The sequence below is a fragment of the Hypanus sabinus genome, chromosome 2 (assembly GCF_030144855.1).
Source record: "Hypanus sabinus isolate sHypSab1 chromosome 2, sHypSab1.hap1, whole genome shotgun sequence".
Taxonomy (NCBI): domain Eukaryota; kingdom Metazoa; phylum Chordata; class Chondrichthyes; order Myliobatiformes; family Dasyatidae; genus Hypanus; species Hypanus sabinus.
The window spans coordinates 96672990-96695174 of NC_082707.1; the positions used below are offsets into that span (position 1 = coordinate 96672990).

Here is a 22185-nt window from a genome sequence, read left to right on the forward strand (position 1 = left end):
GACACATTTCTTTAATATTTTAAGTTAGATTACTTTTTTATTTCTATCTTTTACAGTTTCAAAATAACAAAAAAGGAAAAGGGCCTGAAGCAAAAGTTTGGGCACCCTGCATGGTCAATGCTTAGTAACACCCTCTTTGGCAAGTATCACAGCTTGTAAATGCTTTCTGTGGCCAGCTAAGAGTCTTTCAATTCTTGTTTGGGGGATTTTCGCCCATTCTTCCTTGCAAAAAGGCTTTTAGTTCTGTGACATTCTTGGGCAGTTTTGCATTTGGCCATCTTGCATCTTTTGAGGTCTATCCATAGATTTTCGATGATGTTTAGGTTGGGGGACTGTGAGGGTCATGGCAAAACCTTCAGCTTGCGCCTGTTGAGGTAGTCCATTGTGGATTTTGAGATGTTTAGGATCATTATCCTGTTGTAGAAGCCATCCTCTTTTCATCTTCAGCTTTTTTACAGACGGTGTGATGTCTGCTTCCAGAATTTGCTAGTATTTAATTGAATTCATTCTTCCCTCTACCAGTGAAATGTTCTCTATGTCACTGGCTGCAACACAAGCCCAAAGCATGATTGATCCACCCCTGTGATTAACAGTTGGAGAGGTTTTCTTTTCATGAAATTCTGCACCCTTTTTTCTCCAAACATACCTTTGCTCATTGTGGCCAAAAAATTATATTTTAACTTCATCAGTCTACAGGACTTGTTTCCAAAATGCATCAGAATTGTTTAGATGGTCCTTTGCAAACTTCTGACGCTGATTTTTGTGGTGAGGACGCAGGAAAGGTTTTCTTCTGATGACTGTTCTATGAAGGTCATATTTGTGAAGGTGTTGCTGCACAGTAGAACAGTGTACCACCACTCCAGAATCTGCTAAATCTTCCTGGAAGTCTTTTGCAGTCAAATGGGGGTTTTGATTTGCCTTTCTAGCAATCCTATGAGCAGTTCTCTTGGAAAGTTTTCTTGGTCTTCCAGACCTCAACTTGACCTCCACCATTCCTGTTAACTGCCATTTCTTAATTACGTTACAAACTGAGGAAACAGCTACCTGAAAACGCTTTGCTACCTTCTTACAGCCTTCTCTTGCTTTGTGGGCATCATTTATTTTAATTTTCAGAGTGCTAGGCAGCTGCTGATTGTTGGGACAAGGTTTGAGGAGGCAGGGTATTTATAAAGCTTTGAAATTTGCATCATCTGGCCTTTCCTAACAATGACCGTGAACAAGCCATAGCCCTGACAAGCTAATTAAGGTCTGAGACCTTGGTAGAAGTTCTCTGAGAGCTCAAATCTCCTTGGGTGCCTGAACTTCTGCATGGTGCTCCTTTCCTTTTTTCACTCTAAAATTGTACAAAACAAAAACAATACACTAATCTTGCTTAAAATGTTGAAAAGAGTGTTTCATCTTGTTACGTAATCCCGTAACTGGATCACTTACCAGCAAAGATAGAGAGGTCCATTGAAGTCTGATGGTACTATTTTTAAAAGTATTTATTGATAAAGGGGCACAAAAATAAGATTAATGCAAACATACAGATAATATACGTCGTCAATACTAAATCTAAAGCGCAGGTATGATCATAACCAATAAAACGTAACACTATCGTTGTCTAGCGGATAATGTATTGTCCGATGGAAATATAAAAGTCATTAGCTTGTTCAGGCTGCAGCGTTTTGGGTTTAAGAGAGGGAAGTGTTTGAACTTGCCCAAGTCTTTTATGATGCCAATCCATTGAGTCAGGGGAGCGGGTTTCCCCGTTGTTAGCTAAAAAGCCGTTTTCCGTGGTTACAGCCACCAATTCCAGCCACGGAATTGAACGTACGTGGCTTGGTTTCCGATGACCGTCTGCTGTTACGTGGTCGCTTAACGTTTCTTCTGGTGCATCTGAGGGGTTGTTCCTACAGCCTCTCTTTTATTCTGACTCGCAGGGTCGTAGATGTCAGTCAGGTTGGGGGTGATGCAATCTCTCCCTCAACCAGCCCACTTTGCCCGAGGGCATTCACGTAGCAGAGCATCTCAATCCACAAATCTGTCTCCAAGAGACAATGGCCATGTCCTGTAGCTTTACATCGCTATGGGGGGGGGGGGGGGGAGAAACGTGACATCCTGCACGTCTCCCCCTCATGTCTTGGGCCCCCTTCTGACTCAACCCAACAGTGATCTGGCGATTCTCACAAAGGACGGGGCTACGGACATAACATCCCCTTTCTTCAACGTGTTTTTTACCATCAGGAAAAACGAAATAATACCGAGTCTTACAGGGGGTTAGAATCCAACACAACACCAAAGAGTAATACAGTTATACAGTCAATTCAGTATCTAAACAGTTAACGATTTCAGTGTCACTTTCTTTAATATCTTAACATCTTGTATCGTACTAACGTCTTGTAGCATCAGACTTCAATTTAATAACCACCTATTATTTTTTTTTCAGCAACAAAACTGAGGAGGTGTGCTCTTAGCTTACATGCATCTACAAAAGTTTATGTAAATACTAGTCTTTCGGTCGTTTTCAAACTGAACAGGCAGGCTTCCAAGGGGGTTGTCTTTATTATTCACAGGCTTTGTCGAAATCCTGTACAACCGGCTTTGCTATTTAAAAATGGCGTCCTCATTAACTGTCGCCTCTTTTCCGGGGAATTTGAATAAGGTGGCGAGATAAACCCTCGCCCGCCTGTTCCATAGGAATTAATTTATCAACACCATGTCCCAAACTTAGCCCATCTTCTGAATTTCCACCCCCCTCTGTAATTTTACACAGGTGGCTAACCCTCTCGTCAGGCCCCTTCAGACTATGTGGTTTCAGTTCGACTTCCTTGCTCAAGCAGCATTTCAAATTCTGCCCTTTTACACCACACGCTGGAATAACAATAGCGTGGGGGGCCCTGTCATATTCCGGCTTAATCCGTAAGCGATCTGCAGGGCTTAAAATTTCTTCATTGGATTTGGGAACTACAGATTTCCCGTTTCCTTCAATTCCTTCTTATCTCCCCATTCTTAAACTCTGCGTTAACTTTGAACACACCTTCGAGCACAAACACCTGGGAACTCTCACTTCCCACTGTTACCAAGGTTAACCCTTTTTTCACTGAACCAAGTCTATCTGACCCACAAGGACGGCCGTCCCGTTCCACTGAATCAAATACCTCAGACTTTTTCTGAGCTCCGTTACTAGGTTCAGTACCACATGCATCCCCATCTTGGACACACTCAAACGGGACATTGGCCTCTTCCAGGCTTTAAATACCTGTACCCTTTTCAAATTCTAAGTTCTCCCGATCCTCCCAGGTACTCTCTGGGCAACTCCCTTCTGGAGTAAACTCAACCCCGCGGGCTGAAGCAACCTCATCTACCGACCCAGCAGACCTCTTCGAGGTAATGGCATCCTTTTCCTTTAGGACTGCCCTCATTTCATTATCGGGAACACCTTTAGAATTTTCAACTTCTTCAAGCAGTTCTGCCAAACCAGACAGATCATCCTTGTCCAACTCTGGACCTCTTAACCACTCTAGCGGTTCCTCATCTTTATTTCTGGCCTCTAGAACCTTTCTCCTCGCTAAGGGCAGATCTACCTCCGCTTCCTTACCCTCTTTTACTTTACTACTCTTCGTTTTACCACCCTCTAAATCCTCATGGTACAAGGTCGGTAGAAACGTCTCGGCCAAATCAAAACTGGCCGGATTTAAACTGCTCTCGTTCTCAGCTGCCTCTCTCGACAGGCTGCGAGTGATCGCGCATGCGGGGTAGATCTTGGAATCTAGGGGCAGGGCCACAGCACTCACCGGCCGGCTTGTCATCGTCATTGCTGCCCAAACCTTACCACCTGCTAAATCGTTACCGAGAAGGATGTCCGCGTCCTTCCTCGGGAATTCTGATCGCACCCCTATTTCAACTGGTCCAGATACCAGCTCACAATCCATAATGACCTTATGTAAGGACACCATTTCTGTCCCTTTACTTATTCCCTTTACAGCTACCATTCTCGTCTTTCGACCAAGCTCTAGTACCTTACTGCTGATCAACGACAGCTCAGCCCCCGTGTCTCTTCAGATCCATACGGGAACTGGTGTGTCTCCCTCCCTCACAGACACGGTTCCGTGTGACAGACAAGTCTCAGACCCTTCTCGTACTCTGTCTACCCGGGGCTCTCTTGTTGATCTACTGATTACCACGGCACATCCGATAGGGACTGCTGCTTTCCCCTTTCCTGTTTCTTTCCTCGGAGCAAAGCACTGCGATGCAATATGTCCCACTTTTCCACAATTAAAACAGGTCAAGCCTGGAAATCTCTGGCTGTCTGGCCTTTCCCCCTCGACCTTACCTCCAGCTCCCGGCAGGACCTCTGCCTCAGCCGGTGGACTTTCTGGATCGTTCCCACAGTCTCTCTGGGTACCTTTATTCGAGGAAAACTTTGTCTTGTGGGTTAAGGCATATTCATCTGGGAACCTAGCAAATTCTGAGATGGACTTATCCGGCTTCTCATTCAGATACGTCCGGATATCCTCCGAAACACACCCTTTAAATTCCTCAATCAGAATTAACTCCCTGAGACGCCCATAATCTTCTCCCACTCTCTCTGCTGTGCACCACCGGTCCAAGAGCACACCTTTCTCATAGGCAAACTCGGTATGCGTCTGATTCCACCCTTTCTTTAAACTTCTAAACTTTTGTCTATAAGCCTCAGGTGCTAGCTCATTACCCTGGAGAATGGCCGCCTTTACTTAGTCATAACTCTCCTCCTCTCCCTCCTCCATGGCCAACGCCATATATGCCCGCTGTGCCTTCCCCTTTAACACACTCTGTAATAGCGCCACCCACTGACCTCTGGGCCACTTCTGATTCAAGGCCACCTTTTCAAAAAGCAAGAAATAACTATCCACATCCGTCTCCTCGAACGGAGTTACTAGCCTCAACTCTCGACTAACATTGAACCGCTCCTCTCGGTCTGACCCCGGAACTCGTGGCTCTTGCCGTAACTTCTCCATCTCCAAGTCATGTTTCCTCTGTTTCTCTGCCTCCCTCTCCTTCTCAGCTCTCTCTTTCTTAGCTGCTTCCAGCTGTTTTAACCGAAGTTCATGCTCTCTCTCTCTCTCGGCCCTTTCCCTCGCTTGCTCTCTCTCTCTCTCTCTCTCTCTCGGCTGCCTCCAGCTGCTTTAACTTAATTGCATGTTCCAACTTTAATTTCTCCAACTCTAACTGAGCCGTCCCACTAGTGGGTGCCTCTTCAGGGATATTTTCCAATACCTCATCTGTAAACACACTCTTCCCAATATAATACTGAGTTATTGCCCTTCGCACCTACCGCTTTTTCATTGACAACCTCACCCCTGCGAGGTTTAACTCCTTCGCCAATTTTATCAAGTCCGATTTGGAGGCCACCTCCAGTGCCTCCAGAGTCGGGTTTTCTATAAATTCACCCACGTCCATCTTTGCTGGTTTCCCGTCTGGCTACCCGCGTAACCAGATCCAAGTTTTGGACCTACAAGCTCGATTCACTGGCCCTCCAATTTGGTGTCAAATCCCGAGACGAGAACCCCAACTGTTACGTAATCCCGTAACTGGATCACTTACCAGCAAAGATAGAGAGGTCCGTTGAAGTCTGATGGTACTATTTTTAAAAGTATTTATTGATAAAGGGGCACAAAAATAAGATTAATGCAAACATACAGATAATATACGTCGTCAATACTAAATCTAAAGCGCAGGTATGGTCATAACCAATAAAACATAACTATATGTTGTCTAGGGGATAATGTATTGTCCGATGGAAATATAAAAGTCATTAGCTTGTTCAGGCTGCAGCGTTTTGGGTTTAAGAGAGGGAAGTGTTTGAACTTGCCCAAGTCTTTTATGATGCCAATCCATTGAGTCAGGGGAGCGGGTTTCCCCGTTGTTAGCTAAAAAGCCGTTTTCTGTGGTTACAGCCACCAATTCCAGCCACGGAATTGAACGCACGTGGCTTGGTTTCCGATGACCGTCTGCTGTTACGTGGTCGCTTAACGTTTCTTCTGGTGCATCTGAGGGGTTGTTCCTGCAGCCCCTCTTTTATTCTGACTCGCAGGGTCGTAGATGTCAGTCAGGTTGGGGGTGATGCAATCTCTCCCTCAACCAGCCCACTTTGCCCGAGGGCATTCACGTAGCAGAGCATCTCAATCCACAAATCTGTCTCCAAGAGACAATGGCCATGTCCTGTAGCTTTACATCGCTATGGGGGGGGGGGGGAGAAACGTGACATCCTGCACGTCTCCCCCTCATGTCTTGGGCCCCCTTCTGATTCAACCCAACAGTGATCTGGCGATTCTCACAAAGGAGGGGGCAACGGACGTAACAATCTTTAACTTTGACTTTTGGAGATCAGTTCATCTTCTACTCACTTAACTATTCACAGTAACAGAAATTTTGACCGGGGTGCCCAAGCTTTTGCACGCCACTGTATATTTATGAACCTTAACTAAAGGGTTAGTAAAGAAAAACCAATAGAAAAGGACCCATTCTAATTAAACAGTCAAATGTGCATGTAAGTTGGAGCTCATCTTGAACTCCTCTGTCACTCACACACTGGGCCTTGGTCAGCGTGAAAGCACACTCCACCTTCTGAACGTCGCTCACAATCCATCCCAAACAAATGGGTCTCCCACCGGATCGCATGCTACGACCAGTTCTCCCCAGTGTCTTCCCTCTTCATCTCCCCCGAACCAAAAAAAAAAATCCCAAGATCTGCTTGAATGTCCCTCACAAGAAAACCTCCCCCTAATTCTACCATCCTATTTGGATGGCACACTATCTCTTATCTTCAACTGTAACCCAAACAGGCTGACAGCAGAACAGATTGCTCTTACAGAGCTGCTAAAGGAAATACATACAGCATAACAGTAAAAATATGAACCAGGGCATTACATTACTCCGACTTCCTGTATTTTTTTCCAGTCCAGATGAAGGGTCTTGGCCCGAAACATCAACTGTTTATTCCTTTCCATAGATGCTGCCTGACTTGATGAGTTTCTCCAGCATTGTGCGTGTGTTGCTGGATTTCCAGCATCTGCAGATTTTCTTGCGTTTCACCCCCCTCACTCTATGGTTTTTGTAATTACTGTGGAATAGGAAAGATTATCTTCAGTTGATTTGTCCTGTTTTCTCAGGGTCGTGGACCTGCAATAGTAACTTTTTTCCCCTCTACTGCTGCTGCCTGACCTGAATGTTTCTTGTATTTTCTGTTTACATTTCATATTTCCAATATCTGCAACTTTATTTTCATCGGTTGCTTCTAGTCTTTGATCTCTTTCCCTGAAGCTGAAGTAGTAAAATTTAGCATTGTGTTTATTCCTGATCACTGATACCTTGGTCAAAAGGGGTTTTCACACGGTTTTCCTTTTAATGGTCTGGCCATCAATGGCTGTAGTTAAACTAATGAATTAATAGCCTTTCCACAAAAATATTGGATGGTAATTGAAGATTACTGGAGCCTTCTAGTACCATCTCTTAACCTTAATAAGAAATTCTGAGAGATCCTGTTGCATTTCAGTGATTCTTTGAAATCACTGAAAGGAGATTTCCAAAAGCATTGCACCTTCTCTCTGATTGCAGTAAAGTGGTGATCGTGTAAAGTGTACTTTTAAAATTCAGTTACTTGTAGAGTTCTGGATGGAGGGGTTTGTGTGGAACTATAAACGCTTTACCCAAGGATTGAGTATGGCAAGAAAAGGGACAGTATTCATAGTGACATCAATGTGATTGACAAAGAAATTGGTGAGATTTTTAAACATCTTGTTTTGACAGGTTATAGAGAATATGGAAAATCTGAAGAAACTTAACTGTTTATTTTTGGGTAAAAACAAAATCACCAAATTACAGAACTTGGATGGGTTAACGAATCTCACTGTCCTCAGTATACAGGTAACATTGTTCTTAATACTGCAACACAATTCAGTTTGAAGGTCTTTAGTCTAATCTGAGCAGCTAGATAATACTCAGGCTGTGATTGTTATTGGGATTCAACTTGTTATGATTGTGGAGGTGTGGTTGGGTTCTTTTTACTCAATTCTCATAAATTTCAGAACAATTGCTACATTCAGCGGTGCCAGCTCACTCAACCAGTGAAGAAGTTTCCTGGTGTTTGAAAATTTCATTGTTCCATTTACTCAGAATCTTGCTCTGTGGTTGAACACTTCTGATAGCTTATCAAGTGGGGAAGTGAAATAACAGTTTTAAGTTTGTGTTCAAATTTTCTACTGCTGAATAGTGGGTAACCAGATGAAACAAAAGATTTGGATTCATTTATTCATCTCTTGGACATCAAAGCATATAGTGAAATGTGTCATTTGCAGTAACAACCTAAGGATACGCTGGAGGTAGCATGCAAGTGTCGGCAGACAGTCCAGAGCAAGCAGCACGCCCACAATGTTCAGTGGAGCAACACAACCAAGAACAGCAACGAAACAACAGCCCCTTGCTTGACAAAGATTCCAAGGCACCTGAATGGAAAACTAAGCATTTTCATTCGAGAAGCCTCTTGAGTGGTTTACTTGTGTCAGACACAAGCTGACTAGAAATGAAATTTTAGTGGCTGTCCCATTGTACATTTATTGATATAACCATGTTGATGTTTGGTTTTGATGTACCTTTTCCTACAGAGCAATCGGCTGACAAAGATAGAAGGGATGCAAGGCCTGGTCAATTTACAAGAGCTTTACTTGAGTCACAATGGCATCGAGGTGATAGAGGGCTTGGAGAACAATGTGAGTCTTCGCACCAAATTTTCACCATTGGTGTCCCTTTTGAAGTTTGCTTATATCCTCCATCGTGTATGGAACTAAAGTGATTTTACTTCTTGCTAAGAGACATAGTGCAGTGAGTTATAGTTTATTCCATTATACACGTCATTAGAATATGTAATGGTAAATTGTGATGTAAAATGGCAGCCATTGTGTCCACACTGTGTCATTCAATATTGAATATTTTTTCCAATACGATCTACAAAAACAGGAGCTAAGAATGAAGACAGGTAGTAGGACTGACTCACAACTCCAGTGATCTGGGTCCAGTCCTCTGTGTGGAGTTAACTTGTTTCTGTGTGGGGTTCCCGTTAACTTGTTTCTCCCAAGTACTGCATTTTCCTTCAATGTCCAAAAGGTCTGCTGGCTGATAGGTTGTATGTTGCCTAGGTTGTACATGGTTGGGTAGGAGGAGAATCGTGGGGAGAATTGATGGACATGTACAAGACTGATTTACAATGAAGTAAATGGAAACTGAGATGGATGTGATTACTCTTGGACTCGTTGTGAGCTGAATGGTCTCCTGTGGCATAAGGAAATCGGAAAATGGAATATGTGAAAATATAAATTTATTCGCACTAACTTGAATGTTCAATGTACTAAATTTAACATGTAATGTAGATGCTATTGGGACTAGGTTATTAGTTCAATCTGTAATTAATTTAGTTCAGTTGATTGAGTTTTAAGATTTTTTGCAGCGGTGTACCTGGACTTTCAGAAAACCTTTGATAAGGTCCCACATAGGAGATTAGTGGGCAAAATTAGAGCACATGGTGTTGGGGGTAGGATACTAACATGGATAGAAAATTGGTTGGCAGACAGGAAACAGAGAGTAGGGATTAACGGGTTCCTTTCAGAATGGCAGGCAGTGACTAGTGGGGTACTGCGAGGCTCGGTGCTGGGACCGCAGATATTTACAATATACATTAATGATTTAGATGAAGGGATTAAAAGTAACATAAGCAAATTTGTAGATGACACAAAGCTGGGTGGCAGTGTGAAATGTGAGGAGGAGGTTATGAGAATGCAGGGTGACTGGACAGGTTGGGTGAGTAGGCAGATGCATGGCAGATTAAGTTTAATGTGGATAAATTTATCCACATTGGTGGCAAGAACAGGAAGGCAGATTACTACCTGAATGGTGTCAAATTAAGAAAAGGGGAAGTACAACGAGATCTAGGTGTCCTTGTTCATCAGTCACTAAAAGTAAGCATGCAGGTATGGCAGGCAGTGAAGAAAGCTAATGGCATGTTGGCCTTCATAACAAGGGGAGCTGAGTATAGGAGCAAAGATGTCCTTCTGCAGTTGTACAGGGCCCTGGTGAGACCACACCTGGAATATTGTGTGCAGTTTTGGTCTCCAAATTTGAGGAAGGACATTCTTGCTATTGAGGGAGTGCAGCGTAGGTTCACGAGGTTAATTCCCAGGATGGCGGGACTGTCATATGTTGAAAGATTGGAGCGACTGGGCTTGTATACACTGGAATTTAGAAGGATGAGAGGGGATCTGATTGAAACATATAAGATTATCAAGGGAGGCAGGAAACATGTTCCCAACATGTTGGGGGAGTCCAGAACCAGACGCCACAGTTTAAGAATAAGGGGTAGGCCATTTTGAACGGAGTTGAGGATAAACTTTTTCACCCAAAGAGTTGTGAATCTGTGGAATGCTCTGCCTCAGAAGTCAGTGGAAGCAAATTCTCTGGATGCTTTCAAGAAAGAGTTAGATAGAGCTCTTAAAGATAGCAGAGTCAAGGGATATGGGGAGAAAGCAGGAACGGGGTATTGATTGCGGATGATCAGCCATGATCACATTGAATGGCGGTGCAGGCTCGAAGGGCCGAATGGTCTACTCCTGCACTTATTGTCTATTGTCAAAGCAAGAATTTGTGCAAAACACAAAATACTGGAGGAACTTATCAGGTCAGGCAGTGTCTATGAAATGAATAAACAGTTGATGTTTCAGGCCAAGACCTTTCTTCAGAATTTGTGCAATTGTGTACAGAACTCTGGTATTTGAAATTCACTGTAGTACTGTAATTGATCAACCCAGTAATGAGAATTAAAGGAGTGGAATTCTTCTGATTTGGCCCTATAAAACTTATAAGCCTATGCCCTCTGTGATAATTGGGAAAACATGGATTGATTTCATTCCAGTAGAATTCTTGCACATTTGTATAGCTATAACCCTTTTTCCTGACAACAGAAACCCATCATGCAAGGGCATATGGAGTATGTTTCCATATAAGACAATATCTCCAGTAAATTAGTTAGTGGACTTATGAGGAGCAAGATTTATAAGTTTCCTGTACAGCTATCTTGCCAAAGAAATCCTATGTATACTATGCTGAACACTGATAATCTCATCAGACCTATATTAATTCACACTTGGTGAGCATTGTAAGTCGGGTAGTCAACAAACTTTCAAGCACTATGTAGCTATTTAATTCCAAAAAGTAATCTGCCATGAAGTTACCACTATTGGATCACATCCATTAGCAAGATTGAAACCAGGAAGAAGCACTCTTGATACAACGGAAGAGAGAGCATTTTGACTGACTCACTGTGGGTGCAAGCTTAACTGAAACTCAGGTTGTGAAATTAAGCTAGTTACTTTTGGATTGCCACAGTTCTATAGGATGTCATATTGTTTGTTAAATGAGTTGTTATCACAAGGTTCTTTAGTGCACGTTTATTTTTTTTACCTCAGACAAACATGGAATAATCATTACCTTTAAAACATTTTCATGGCATAGTGACACACAGTGTGGTACATATTCGTTACCTTTTTTAAGGTAATGAAAACAACTGGTTTTACTACTTTGTTGTAACACCATCTGCATATTATGCTCTCTGTGAGAACTAATAACCAAGCCCACATTGTGGAATTTGTTAACTTTAGTCTCTGAAGCTCAACTGCTGTTCTTGTTTAATCTTTTATGACCTGCATTTCAGAAAAAATTAACAACGCTGGATATAGCAAACAATCGGGTCAAGAAAATTGAAAATGTCAGTCACCTGACAGAACTTCAGGAGTTCTGGGTAGGTATATTAAAACAAACTTGTAACAACAAATGAGGTCTTCATGGGTATCTGTGCAGTTCATTTTCCAATTCTCGAGGAACTGATCTGTCATTGAAATCAATTTTCAAACAATAGCCCCATTTCAAATGGGGTGAAAAATCAGTTACAATGTTTTTATATATGTATGTGTTCAGTAACTTTGTAAATCAGGCAATGATAGAAACATCCAAGAACAAGTAAAATTAAATTTCTATGGCAAGACAAATATGCTTCATGGAAAATGCAGTTATTGGCGTAGGACACTGATAATTGGTCGGGGTCAACTGTGGATGTTGCGTCCTAGCTGTCTACATTCAGTTCATACGTATGCAGGGCAAATGGGACTCTGAATATTTTTTAAAAAATATCTTGAGGTATTCAGAAAACAGCAACTTGCAATTAACAGTACTAATGCTTAAAATTTAAAAAAAAAGTTGCTTTGTTAAAATATGTTGGATAAATGGACACAATTGTCTGGAGAGGTGATTAAAATACAGAGTCAATTGGAGATCTGCCAAAACATGAATGCTGAAATGGACACTTGTGGTTATAATTCTGATCATCAGGAAAGGCTTTTGAAGAAGACTGGAGCAAACAGGATGAGGCTCAGCAAATGTAGAGTGAAAATAGTGTAGGAGTGCAAACTTACAGGAGGGAATACAAGACTGGAGGAGATCTTTAAGATGAAGAAAGCTATGGAAGTATTTGAAAAGTAATGGTGTTGATCTTACTAAAATGTGTGTGTGTGTTGTTTGGTACACAACAGAATAAATGTCCTGATGGAGGCCATTCCAGGTAAAGAGTCTCAACCTGAGATGTTGACTGTTGATTTACCTCCAAGCATCTATGACCTTATGAGCATCTTGTGTTGCTCCAGATTCCAACATCTATATGGTCTCTTGCATCTCCAGTAAAATTGTCTTTGTTCTGACTATTTTGTAGTATAATCAGAGATTGGAAAGAAGAACTTGTGTTCACTTTCGGGATGAATAAAAACACGGCTAGAACAATTTTAGTAGCAGCAGAGCAGGTCAGAGTTAGTGATGTTGATGTTGCTGCTGGATATTAGCTACTGATTGAACAGGATACCACTATTTCATGGTTAAGTTTAACGTGGCTATTACAGAAGAGTAAGGTCCTGAGGAAGGATCTTCAGGGAAATGATATGATAAGTGTACATTTGGAGATGTTTAACTGTATTTAGTTGGAATAGGAATGGAATGATAGTCTGTCAGATATTAACATTTGAAAGCTGGTACATTAGAGAGCATCAAGTACTGGAAACAAGGCTAAGGCTGGTTAATGCACTAAGAGCACTGTGAAGCTGGGGGTCTGCACCTATGGTCTGCACCAGAGGAACTTGAGCAATGAGTTTTGGTTGCATTGACTGAGTTGGTAGGGAAGGTGCTGAATGATAGGAGAGGATACTGTGATCGAGTGGAAGTAGGGTCTTTAGTGTCTTTCAGACCTTAATCCTTTTTAAGTGACATCATCAACAAATGGACATGAGAAGTCAGATTGAAATGCATGGCTACTGGGAGAACCTGCCTTTTGCAGTGGACAGAGTGAAGGCCTTGACAAAACAAACCCCAATCTGCATTAAGTCTCACCCATGTAGAGAAAGCTGCACTGTGAGCACCCAGCTACCTTCTTCCTCACCTGATGTCACCTATGACGTACCAGCTTGTACACCTTTCCTACCCTCACTTTCTCATTCTGGCTTCTGCCCCTTTCCTTTCCAGTTCTGCTGAAGTATCTCAGTCTGAAATGTCAGCTTACTTATTTACCTCCATAGATGCAGCCTGACCTGCGGTGTTTCTCTAGCGTTTTGTGTGTGTGCTCAAGATTTCCAGCATTTGCAGAATCTCTTCATAAACTTGACATTGCCCCAAAGTCATTCGTAAATTTTCTTCACAAGTATTCCAGTTTTTTAAATTAACATTATGACTTGCATCAGTTATGTGTAGATGAGAGCTCTAGATAACTTTTGCTTGAAAAGGATGTTTTAATTTCTCTGCTGAAAAATTGGCTTTAATTTTTTGACATTGGCCTGACCAATTAAAATAGCTTATCAGCAACAACCCTTTAATGAGTTGCAGAAACCTCTCTGCTCTGCCCTTCTCGTCCTTCCTGTTAATAAACATGTTGAATAATTGTTTTGTGGACCTCCTTGGGGACACTGCCAATCACTTCCTGACAACTTGAGTTCCAGTTCTTCAGTGTCCCATGTTGATCAGCTAATTTCTCAACAAGCTCAATCTTTCTTCAATTCTCTGGTTTCTGAAAATCCCTCAAATACATCTTGAATACTCTTCTGTCCAGTGACCAAACCATTAAAAAAAAATTCAGTCAGATTCGTCAACCATAACTTCTTTTAAATCCGTGCTGGCTGTTACTGATCAGCTGAACACTTTATCCTTGGGTATACACTCCTCTGTTTTCTCAGTGTTGAGATGAGTGCTTTGCATTTTGAGGCTATATGCCCACTCATTTTTGTTGGACACCTGATGTAGATTGGGAGACCGCTTTGCTCCATATGGCAGAACAAACGGGATCTCCCGGTGGTCACCCATTTTAATTCCACGTCCCATTCCCTTTCTGACATGTCAGTCCGTAGCCACATCTACTGCTGCAAAGAAGCCACACTCAGAGTAACACCTCATATTTTGTCTGGGTCGCCTCCAGTCTAATGACATGAATATAGGTTTATTGGACTTCTGGTAATGCCCCCCCTCCCCCCCACCGCATCACCATTCACCAACCCCCTTTCCAGTTTCTCTCTTGCTCTCCCTCCTACATCCTTACTTGCTCATCACCTCCTTCTGGTACTCCTCCTCCTCCTTCCCTTTCTTCCATGATCTTTTGCCCTGTCTTATCAGATTCCCTCTCCTCCATCCCATTACCTCTCACCAACTTCCCAGTTCTTTACTTCAGCCCTCCCCTTTCCCGGTTTCAGCTATGTCTTGCCACCACCTTGCTCTGACTTATATTTTTTTCTAAGGGTCTCGGCCCAAAATGTCAGCTGTTTATTCCTTTCCATAGATGCTGCCCGATCTGTTGAATTCCTCCAGCATTTTGTGTGTTTTGTATTTTGACCAGACACCTTAACCTATCCTGCTTTAAAGCTTTTCACATTTGTGTTTCCTATGATATTTAAATGTAGTGCCTTGTGCAAAATTTCTGACTGATTAGTTTGCATTTTAGGATTTTTTTTCTTCAGTCGCAAATGGACCATGGAACGTGGTTTTAAATGACGGGGAGGTAGTGCCTGAGGATAGGGAGCCATCTGTGGTTCCCATGGCTGCCTTCCATGATAACTTTAAAATCATGAAGGGAACAGGATAAATTCATAATGAATCTTCAGACTATTTTAAAACTAAAATTGTTACCTAAGATTGTTTGCCTGCCTTGTGTTGAAAAGTTCCCATCCCTTGAATTTTCAGATGAATGATAATTTAATTGATCACTGGAGTGACCTCGATGAGCTGAAGAATGCCAAAGATCTACAGACGATCTATCTTGAGGGTAACCCGCTGCAAAAGGACCCACATTATCGACGCAAAGTAATCTTGTCCCTTCCCTCTGTGCGACAGATCGATGCAACCTTTATCCGATTCTGAAACTGGAGCACCTTCTCATTCCTGACTCATTTCAGGAAAGCTCCACATGTTATATTTGACTGATACTCTTAAGGTATTTGATAAAAAGATACTAAGTTATAGCTAAACAATCAAATGCATGATTTTGTTATTGACTCCTTTCTGATAAACAGGCTCCTGTTTTAATTGATTCATCTTGTATGCTGCAGTCTTGCACAGTGTCTCACTTGATCCGTAACGCCATCCTTTGCTTGTGAGGACAAAATGTGTCTGTGTTTGACCTATTCTTTTTGTAAGGAATGAACATTAAAAGTACTGAAATGCATGGACTTTACTAATTGTCTGCAATTCCATAAAAATTAGAGTGGAAGTCCACCCCTCAATGTGATTTTACTGGTTTGTTTTAATGCATTGTGTAATTGTTTCAAATGGGACTTTATTTGAATGCTTTGCAAAATAGACAGAGATTCACACTATAGTAGATTGCCAGTGATGTGCTACCAAGCTACAAAAACTACTGGGACTACATGAGTCATTTCAGAGGATCAATGGACAACACATCCAGACAGAACCCCACAAAGTCCTGTCACATGCATTTGTGAAGATTGATCGACAAACAACTAAGCCGAGAAAGTTCTATGAACATTCCCATTCTCAGTCGTGAATCTAAGTGTAAAAGACCAATCTGAAACGTTGGCTACAATCTCCAGGTGAATTATCCGTCATGTTCTCCTGAAGGATATGCCGTCTGAGAAGTTGCTTTTTGGCAAATTTAATTTGTTGAATATGATGTTAAGAAATGGCTAAGCACTCTAATTATCACAAAGGCTATTGGCCTTGATGACATCCTGGCCATAGTGCTGAAGATCTGTGCTTTAAAGCTAGCTGTCCTGTAACAAAGCCTTTCAGAATATCTACAACATTGGCATCTAATTCAAGAAGTGTAAAACTACCCAGATATATGCTGTTCACAAAACACAGGATAAATTCAATTAACTCTAGCTGATTTTTGCCCAAGTCTACTCTCAGACAAAAGGTAAAGTAGAAGCTTTTCAACAGTATTATGTGGCACTTGCCAATTGTCAAGTGGGTTCTCTCAGCAGCATTTGGTTCCCGATTTCATTAACCCGAGTATGGTCAAGACGACTGTGTTCCAGAGGTGTGCAAGAGTGGTCACCCTTGGAGTGGAGGCAACATTACATCTTGTCACCTTTTGTAATATTGGTGTCATTGAGAACAATGCCTGGTGTATTTAAAACAAAAGAAGATGGTTGTAACACACCCAGAATGCTGGAGAAACTCATCAGGCCAGGCAGCATCTATGGAATCTATGGAGTTTTTGGGCTGAGAGGGTCAACTGTACTCTTTCCCATAGATGCTGCCGGACCTGCTGAGTTCCTCCAGCATTCTGTGTGTGTTGCTTGGATTTCCAGCATCTGCAAATTTTTTCTTGTTTGTGGGAAAATGGTTGTAGTTTTTGGAGTCAATTGGATTAGGCCCTGGGCAATATCTTAAGTGGAACCATCTTCAGATGTTCCATGAATAACCTTTCATCCTTTATAGGGCCAAATTAGATGTTCACTGATCACACAGCATTTAGTTCAATTCCTCAGTTAAGGAAAAATGTATTCCTTTGCAACGAGTCTTCGACAATACTCCTGCAATGTTACCATATGCACACTGTTAAAAACAGGACCAGGGCTTTTTTTCTTTTTTGGAAACACTTCTAAACTTGTATAAGTGAATAGTGTGCAATATCAAGCTTAACACAGTATTTTTCTTCTTCCCACATTAGACATTTCAAGCAAATTATTAAGTGGATGTGATGGGTGACTGCTGCATTTTTACACAAAGGAAAACAAGTACATTACCAGTGTGGCCCTTTTAATCACTTGACCTTGTCCTTTTGACATCTAAGCATTTTATTGACATATAAATTTATTATATTAGACCTTGTAAGTGAGCACGCATGCATATTGAAAAATCAGTGTGCTGTGCAGTGGTTTGGAAATTGGTTCATTTGTTCCAGAGATTTCATTCAGGCTCGTAGATAAGTGGCATGTAACTCGCATCATGCAAGCAAGATATTAACCATCTACTTTGACAGAAAATCTAATTGGTCTCCAGGATTTTCAATTACATGATCATCAAATGTTCTCACCTCTTTCTTTCCTTGCACCACAAATGTCATAATCAATATTCTGTACGTGATGTCATTTCAGTGATGTGGTCAAATTGCTCTGAAAATTAATTGGTTTAGCTGGGGTTGCAGATCTTAAAAATGATGAGAGCAAAGAATTGCAATCAAATATTCTACAGAGGCTGAAAATCTGAAACAAAAACAAGCTGCTGCAAGGCCTGCTGAAGGGTCTTGGCCCCAAACGTCGACTGTACTCTTTTCCATAGATGTTGCCTGGCCTGCTGAGTCCCACCAGTATATTGAGTCTGTGGCTTGGATTTCCAGCATCTGCCAATTTTCTGTCATTTGTCCTGCAAGTATTCAGCAGCTTTGACAGTATCTGAAGAAAGAAACACAGTGATTCTGGTTGAAGCTATTCTGTCAGAAGCGAGAAAGTGAAAGCGCAAGTCTAAGATGGAGAGCGAGAGTGAGATAGGACAAAGAGAACCCCTCTGATGGGGTGAGACCATGCCTGCCATCGCTAGGCTTTTGGAAAAGTTAAATGATTGATGCATTAGTGAGGGGAGGTAAAACAAGGGAGAGCACAAAGGCATGTAAAAGCTGTGAAATGCAAAGCTGTGGGAAATCCTTAAATTGTTAGGCCTTGCAAAGGAGAGGAAAAATTGAGCCGACATTACAGGCAGGTAACTTAGCACAGAACTGGCTAGTGCTGATACAGCAGAGAAAACAAGACACTCTGTTGCATTTGATTGAATCTAGAATGCTAGAGTAAAGACAGAGAGAATCCAGAGGAGTTTCAGGAGGATGATTTGGGAATGAAGGGGTTAACATAGGAGGAGTATTTTTGGCAGCTTTGGGCCTGTAATTGGCCCAAATTCACTGGAATTTAGAAGAATGCAGGGGGATCTCACTGAAACCTACCGAATGTTGAAAGGACCAGATAGGGTAGATGTGGAGAGGGTGTTTCTTATAGAACTATAGAACATTACAGCACAGAAACAGGCCTTTTGGTCTTTCTTGGCTATGCCAAACCATTTTTCTGCCTAGTCCCACTGACCTGCACCTGGACCATATCCCTCCATACCCCTCTCATCCATGTACCTGTCCAAGTTTTTCTTAAATGTTAAAAGTGAGCCCACATTTACCACTTCCATCTGGCAGCTTATTCCACATTCCCACCACTCTCTGTGTGAAGAAGCCCCCCCTAATGTTCCCTTTAAACTTTTCCCCCTTCACTCTTAACCCATGTCTGGTTTTTCTTCTCCCCTAGCCTCAGTGGAAAAAGCCTGCTTGCATTCACCCTATCTATACCCATCATAATTTTATATACCTCTATCAAATCTCCCCTCATTCTTCCACACTCCAGGGAATAAAGTCCTAACCTATTCAACCTTTCTCTGTAACTCAGTTTCTCAAGTCCCGGCAACATCCTTGTAAACCTTCCCTGCACTCTTTCAACCTTATTAATATTCTTCCTGTAATTTGGTGACCAAAACTGCACACAATGAGGGTATGGTGAAGGTATCCAGCACCAGAGGGCACAGCCTCAAAATTGAGGGGCAACCTTTTAGAACAGAGGTAAGGAGGAATTTTTTTTAACCAGAGAGTAGTGAATCTGTGGAATGCTCTTCCATAGAGTGCAGTGGAGGCCAAGTCTCTGTGCGAATATTTAAGGCGGAAGTTGATCCATTTCCTGATCGGTCAGGGCATCAAAGGATGTGGCGAGAAGGCAGGAGTGTGGGGTTGAGTGGGATCCGGGATCAGCCATGATGGAATGGCAGAGCAGACTCAATGGGTTCAATGACCTAATTCTGCTCCTCTGTCTTGTGGTCCTGTGGACTTGATGCTGTTCCTCAAGCGTGCATTGAGTCAGTGCAGATAGATTAGAGTAAGATGGAGAATTGAAGTGGTAGGCAACTCGTAGCTTGGGCCACCCCTGCTACCTGAAATCAGGAGTTCTACGGAGTGGTCAGTCTGTCTGCATCTGGTTTCTCCGATGCAGACCAGACCACAAGGAGCAATACATGTCTTGCTCTAAATCGGTTGAAGTAAATTACTGCTTCTTCTGGAAGGGCTGTTCCTTTTTAAATTGGGGGGGGGGAGGGGAAGCATAAATCTAGAACTTTTGAACTTTTCTAATAAATCAAAACTGAAGTGAAAACAGCAACTATCATATGAATGGGAACGTTTTACTTAGTATGAATCTAAAACAGTCTCAGTCCAATTCTGAGGAAAGCTGGAATGCAGAATATTGCAACAGATTTCCGGAACTCATGAAGACGTATCAATAGAGAATCAACAGGAAAGGAGGTTATTCATCATGGCAGACCCACACTGGCTCTTTCCAAAGGTAGTTAATTTCACAGTACCCTTCTCTGGTCTAAGCATTCTGTTTTCTCTTTCAGGTGTTTCCTTGGTTCCTGTTCAGAAGATCACATTTAAATCTCTACCCATCACCCTTTTTGTGTAACAAGTAGTTTTAGTCTTGCTAATCGCCTTAAGATGTATTAAGAACAAGCAATCTGTTAGAGGAATGACAGATGCTGCTGAGTTCCTCCAGCAGATCGCTTGCTGCTGCATATTCCAGCGTCTGCAGTCTCTTGCCTCTATTTTAAAAGATCTTGTTCTTTGAGATTACGTTGGGCCTCACTGGCAGCAGGGGAGGCAGCACATAGAATGGAATGGTATTGAGAATTATAGTGTCTGTGCAGATGTTCCATAAACCAATTATCCAATCTGCATTTGGCTAGTTCAGTGAAGAGGAAGCCTCCTTGTGAACACCAAGTGCAATATACCAGAGGCACCAGAATGAAACCAACATAACTGAAGCTGAGATGGAGATGAAATATCTAGGGGGAAAGGAATGGTGTCATTAGGTGAGAGGATTTCTGACAAGGTAGCTATGAAAGCCCATGGACTTGAAATAGATATTTTCATTCTATCTTCTGAGATAAAGACTAAAAGATCTAGAATGGAAAGGAAGCGTTAAGAGGTGGAGCATGTGAATGTGAGTGCAGGATGTGTCACTGATGCAGTCATTAATGTATCAAAAAAAAGGTTGGGTGCAGTAGCCTGGAACAAGGAATGGTTCACATGGCTATGCCTTCATTCTGGAGAAAACTAATAGAATCAAAGTCATTGAACACAAAGATGAGTTCTGTATATCAAATTAGTATGTTGATGGAGACAATCAGGCTTCATTCAAGAACAAATGGAAAGTCCTCAGACCTTCCTGAAGTGGGCTGGAGGTTTAAAGGGTTTGAAGGTCTAGAGTATTAGTGATCATCACCATAAAAATGAGAAAGGACTGAACCGGAAAGATAAATAATATTTTCCCATTATCCAGAGGCCCAGAAGTGGGGAGCAATTACTGGAATTTAGAGAATGTTCATGCCATCAGGTTGGAGACTACCAAAACAGGATATGAGGTGTTGTGTCTCCAAACTGTGTCTGGCTTCATCATGGCAGTGGAGGAGGCCGTGAATAGATGTATCAGTGTAGGAACTGGACGTTGAATTAAAATGCCACTATTTAATTTGTAAACCCACTCTCGTCCCAATTTGTCTGCACTTCTACTACCACAGTGAAGCCCACTGTAAACTAGAAGAATGTTTATTGTCTGTGTAGGGATCTTGCAACCCCCTGGATTGAATGTTGAATTTCTAGCCAGGTAAACTTCCTTTCCTGAATCATGCTGATGTCTATTTCTCATCTTATTTATTTAATGTCTTGCTATAGTTAATATTCATCCCTATCACTTGATCTACTCCCATATAGGCTTTTGATTTGCACCTCTCTCCTGTTTCAACAGTACAGGCAGCGAGAGTGGAAATGTTTGGATACTTCCATAGTCAATCAAGCTTGGTGGTACAAGTCAAGTATCCCTTATCTGTATTTCCAAAATCTGAAATCTGATTTTTTTTTGTTTTGAGCATTGACATGACATCACAAATGGAAAATTATACATTGCACTGGGAAGGTTTCCAGGTGAAGTGCAGATCTCTGTGCACCACAGGCAGTTCTGAGAAGTGACCTCACATGTATCAATGAAACATAGAAAACTGCTGTATAAAGCAAAAAAATGAAGATCTCAATCATGTATTGAAAGAGTAGATTCAACTCCATCAGAGTGAATATAAGCTACTTACTGGTCAGCTGATCATGAAACACAAAGATATATCACAACAAACTGAAAGTTGAAGGTAATTGTGAACATCAGCAGGCTGGTTGCAGAAATTTAAGAAAAAGCACAGCATTAAATTTTTGAAGATTGTAGCAATAGAGTCTGCTGATCACGAAGCAGCAGAGAAATTAATTGAGACACAAAATTCTGGAGAAACTCAGCAGGCCAGGCAGCATTTATGGAAAAAAAATACAGTCGATGTCTTGGGCTGAAATGTTGACTGTACTTTTTTACCATAGATGCTCTGCCTGCTGAGTTCCTCCAGTATTTTGTGTGTTGCTCAGATTTCCAGCATCTGCAGATCATCTCTTGTTTGAGAAATTCATTGAGTTTGCCAAGATCATCACTGATGAATATCTAACGCTGAACAGCTGCATTAGTCCATATGTGTGATGAACAAGTGTAAGACAAAGACTGCTTACCAATAGTACATCAC

At 41.9% G+C, this 22185-nt stretch overlaps 1 protein-coding gene across 2 annotated transcripts in view; it reads left to right on the forward strand.

The window, feature by feature from the left end:
* Positions 1-15751, forward strand: part of ppp1r7 (protein phosphatase 1, regulatory (inhibitor) subunit 7) — an 88622-nt gene extending 72871 nt beyond the window's left edge. For both annotated transcript variants that reach the window (XM_059950898.1, XM_059950907.1), the window contains exons 7-10: positions 7771-7887; positions 8625-8729; positions 11720-11806; positions 15271-15751. In XM_059950898.1, coding sequence (XP_059806881.1) covers positions 7771-7887; positions 8625-8729; positions 11720-11806; positions 15271-15447 — 486 coding nt within the window. In that variant the 3' untranslated portion in view covers positions 15448-15751. The remainder of the gene's footprint in view (positions 1-7770; positions 7888-8624; positions 8730-11719; positions 11807-15270) is intronic.
* The last annotated feature ends 6434 nt before the right edge of the window (positions 15752-22185 follow it).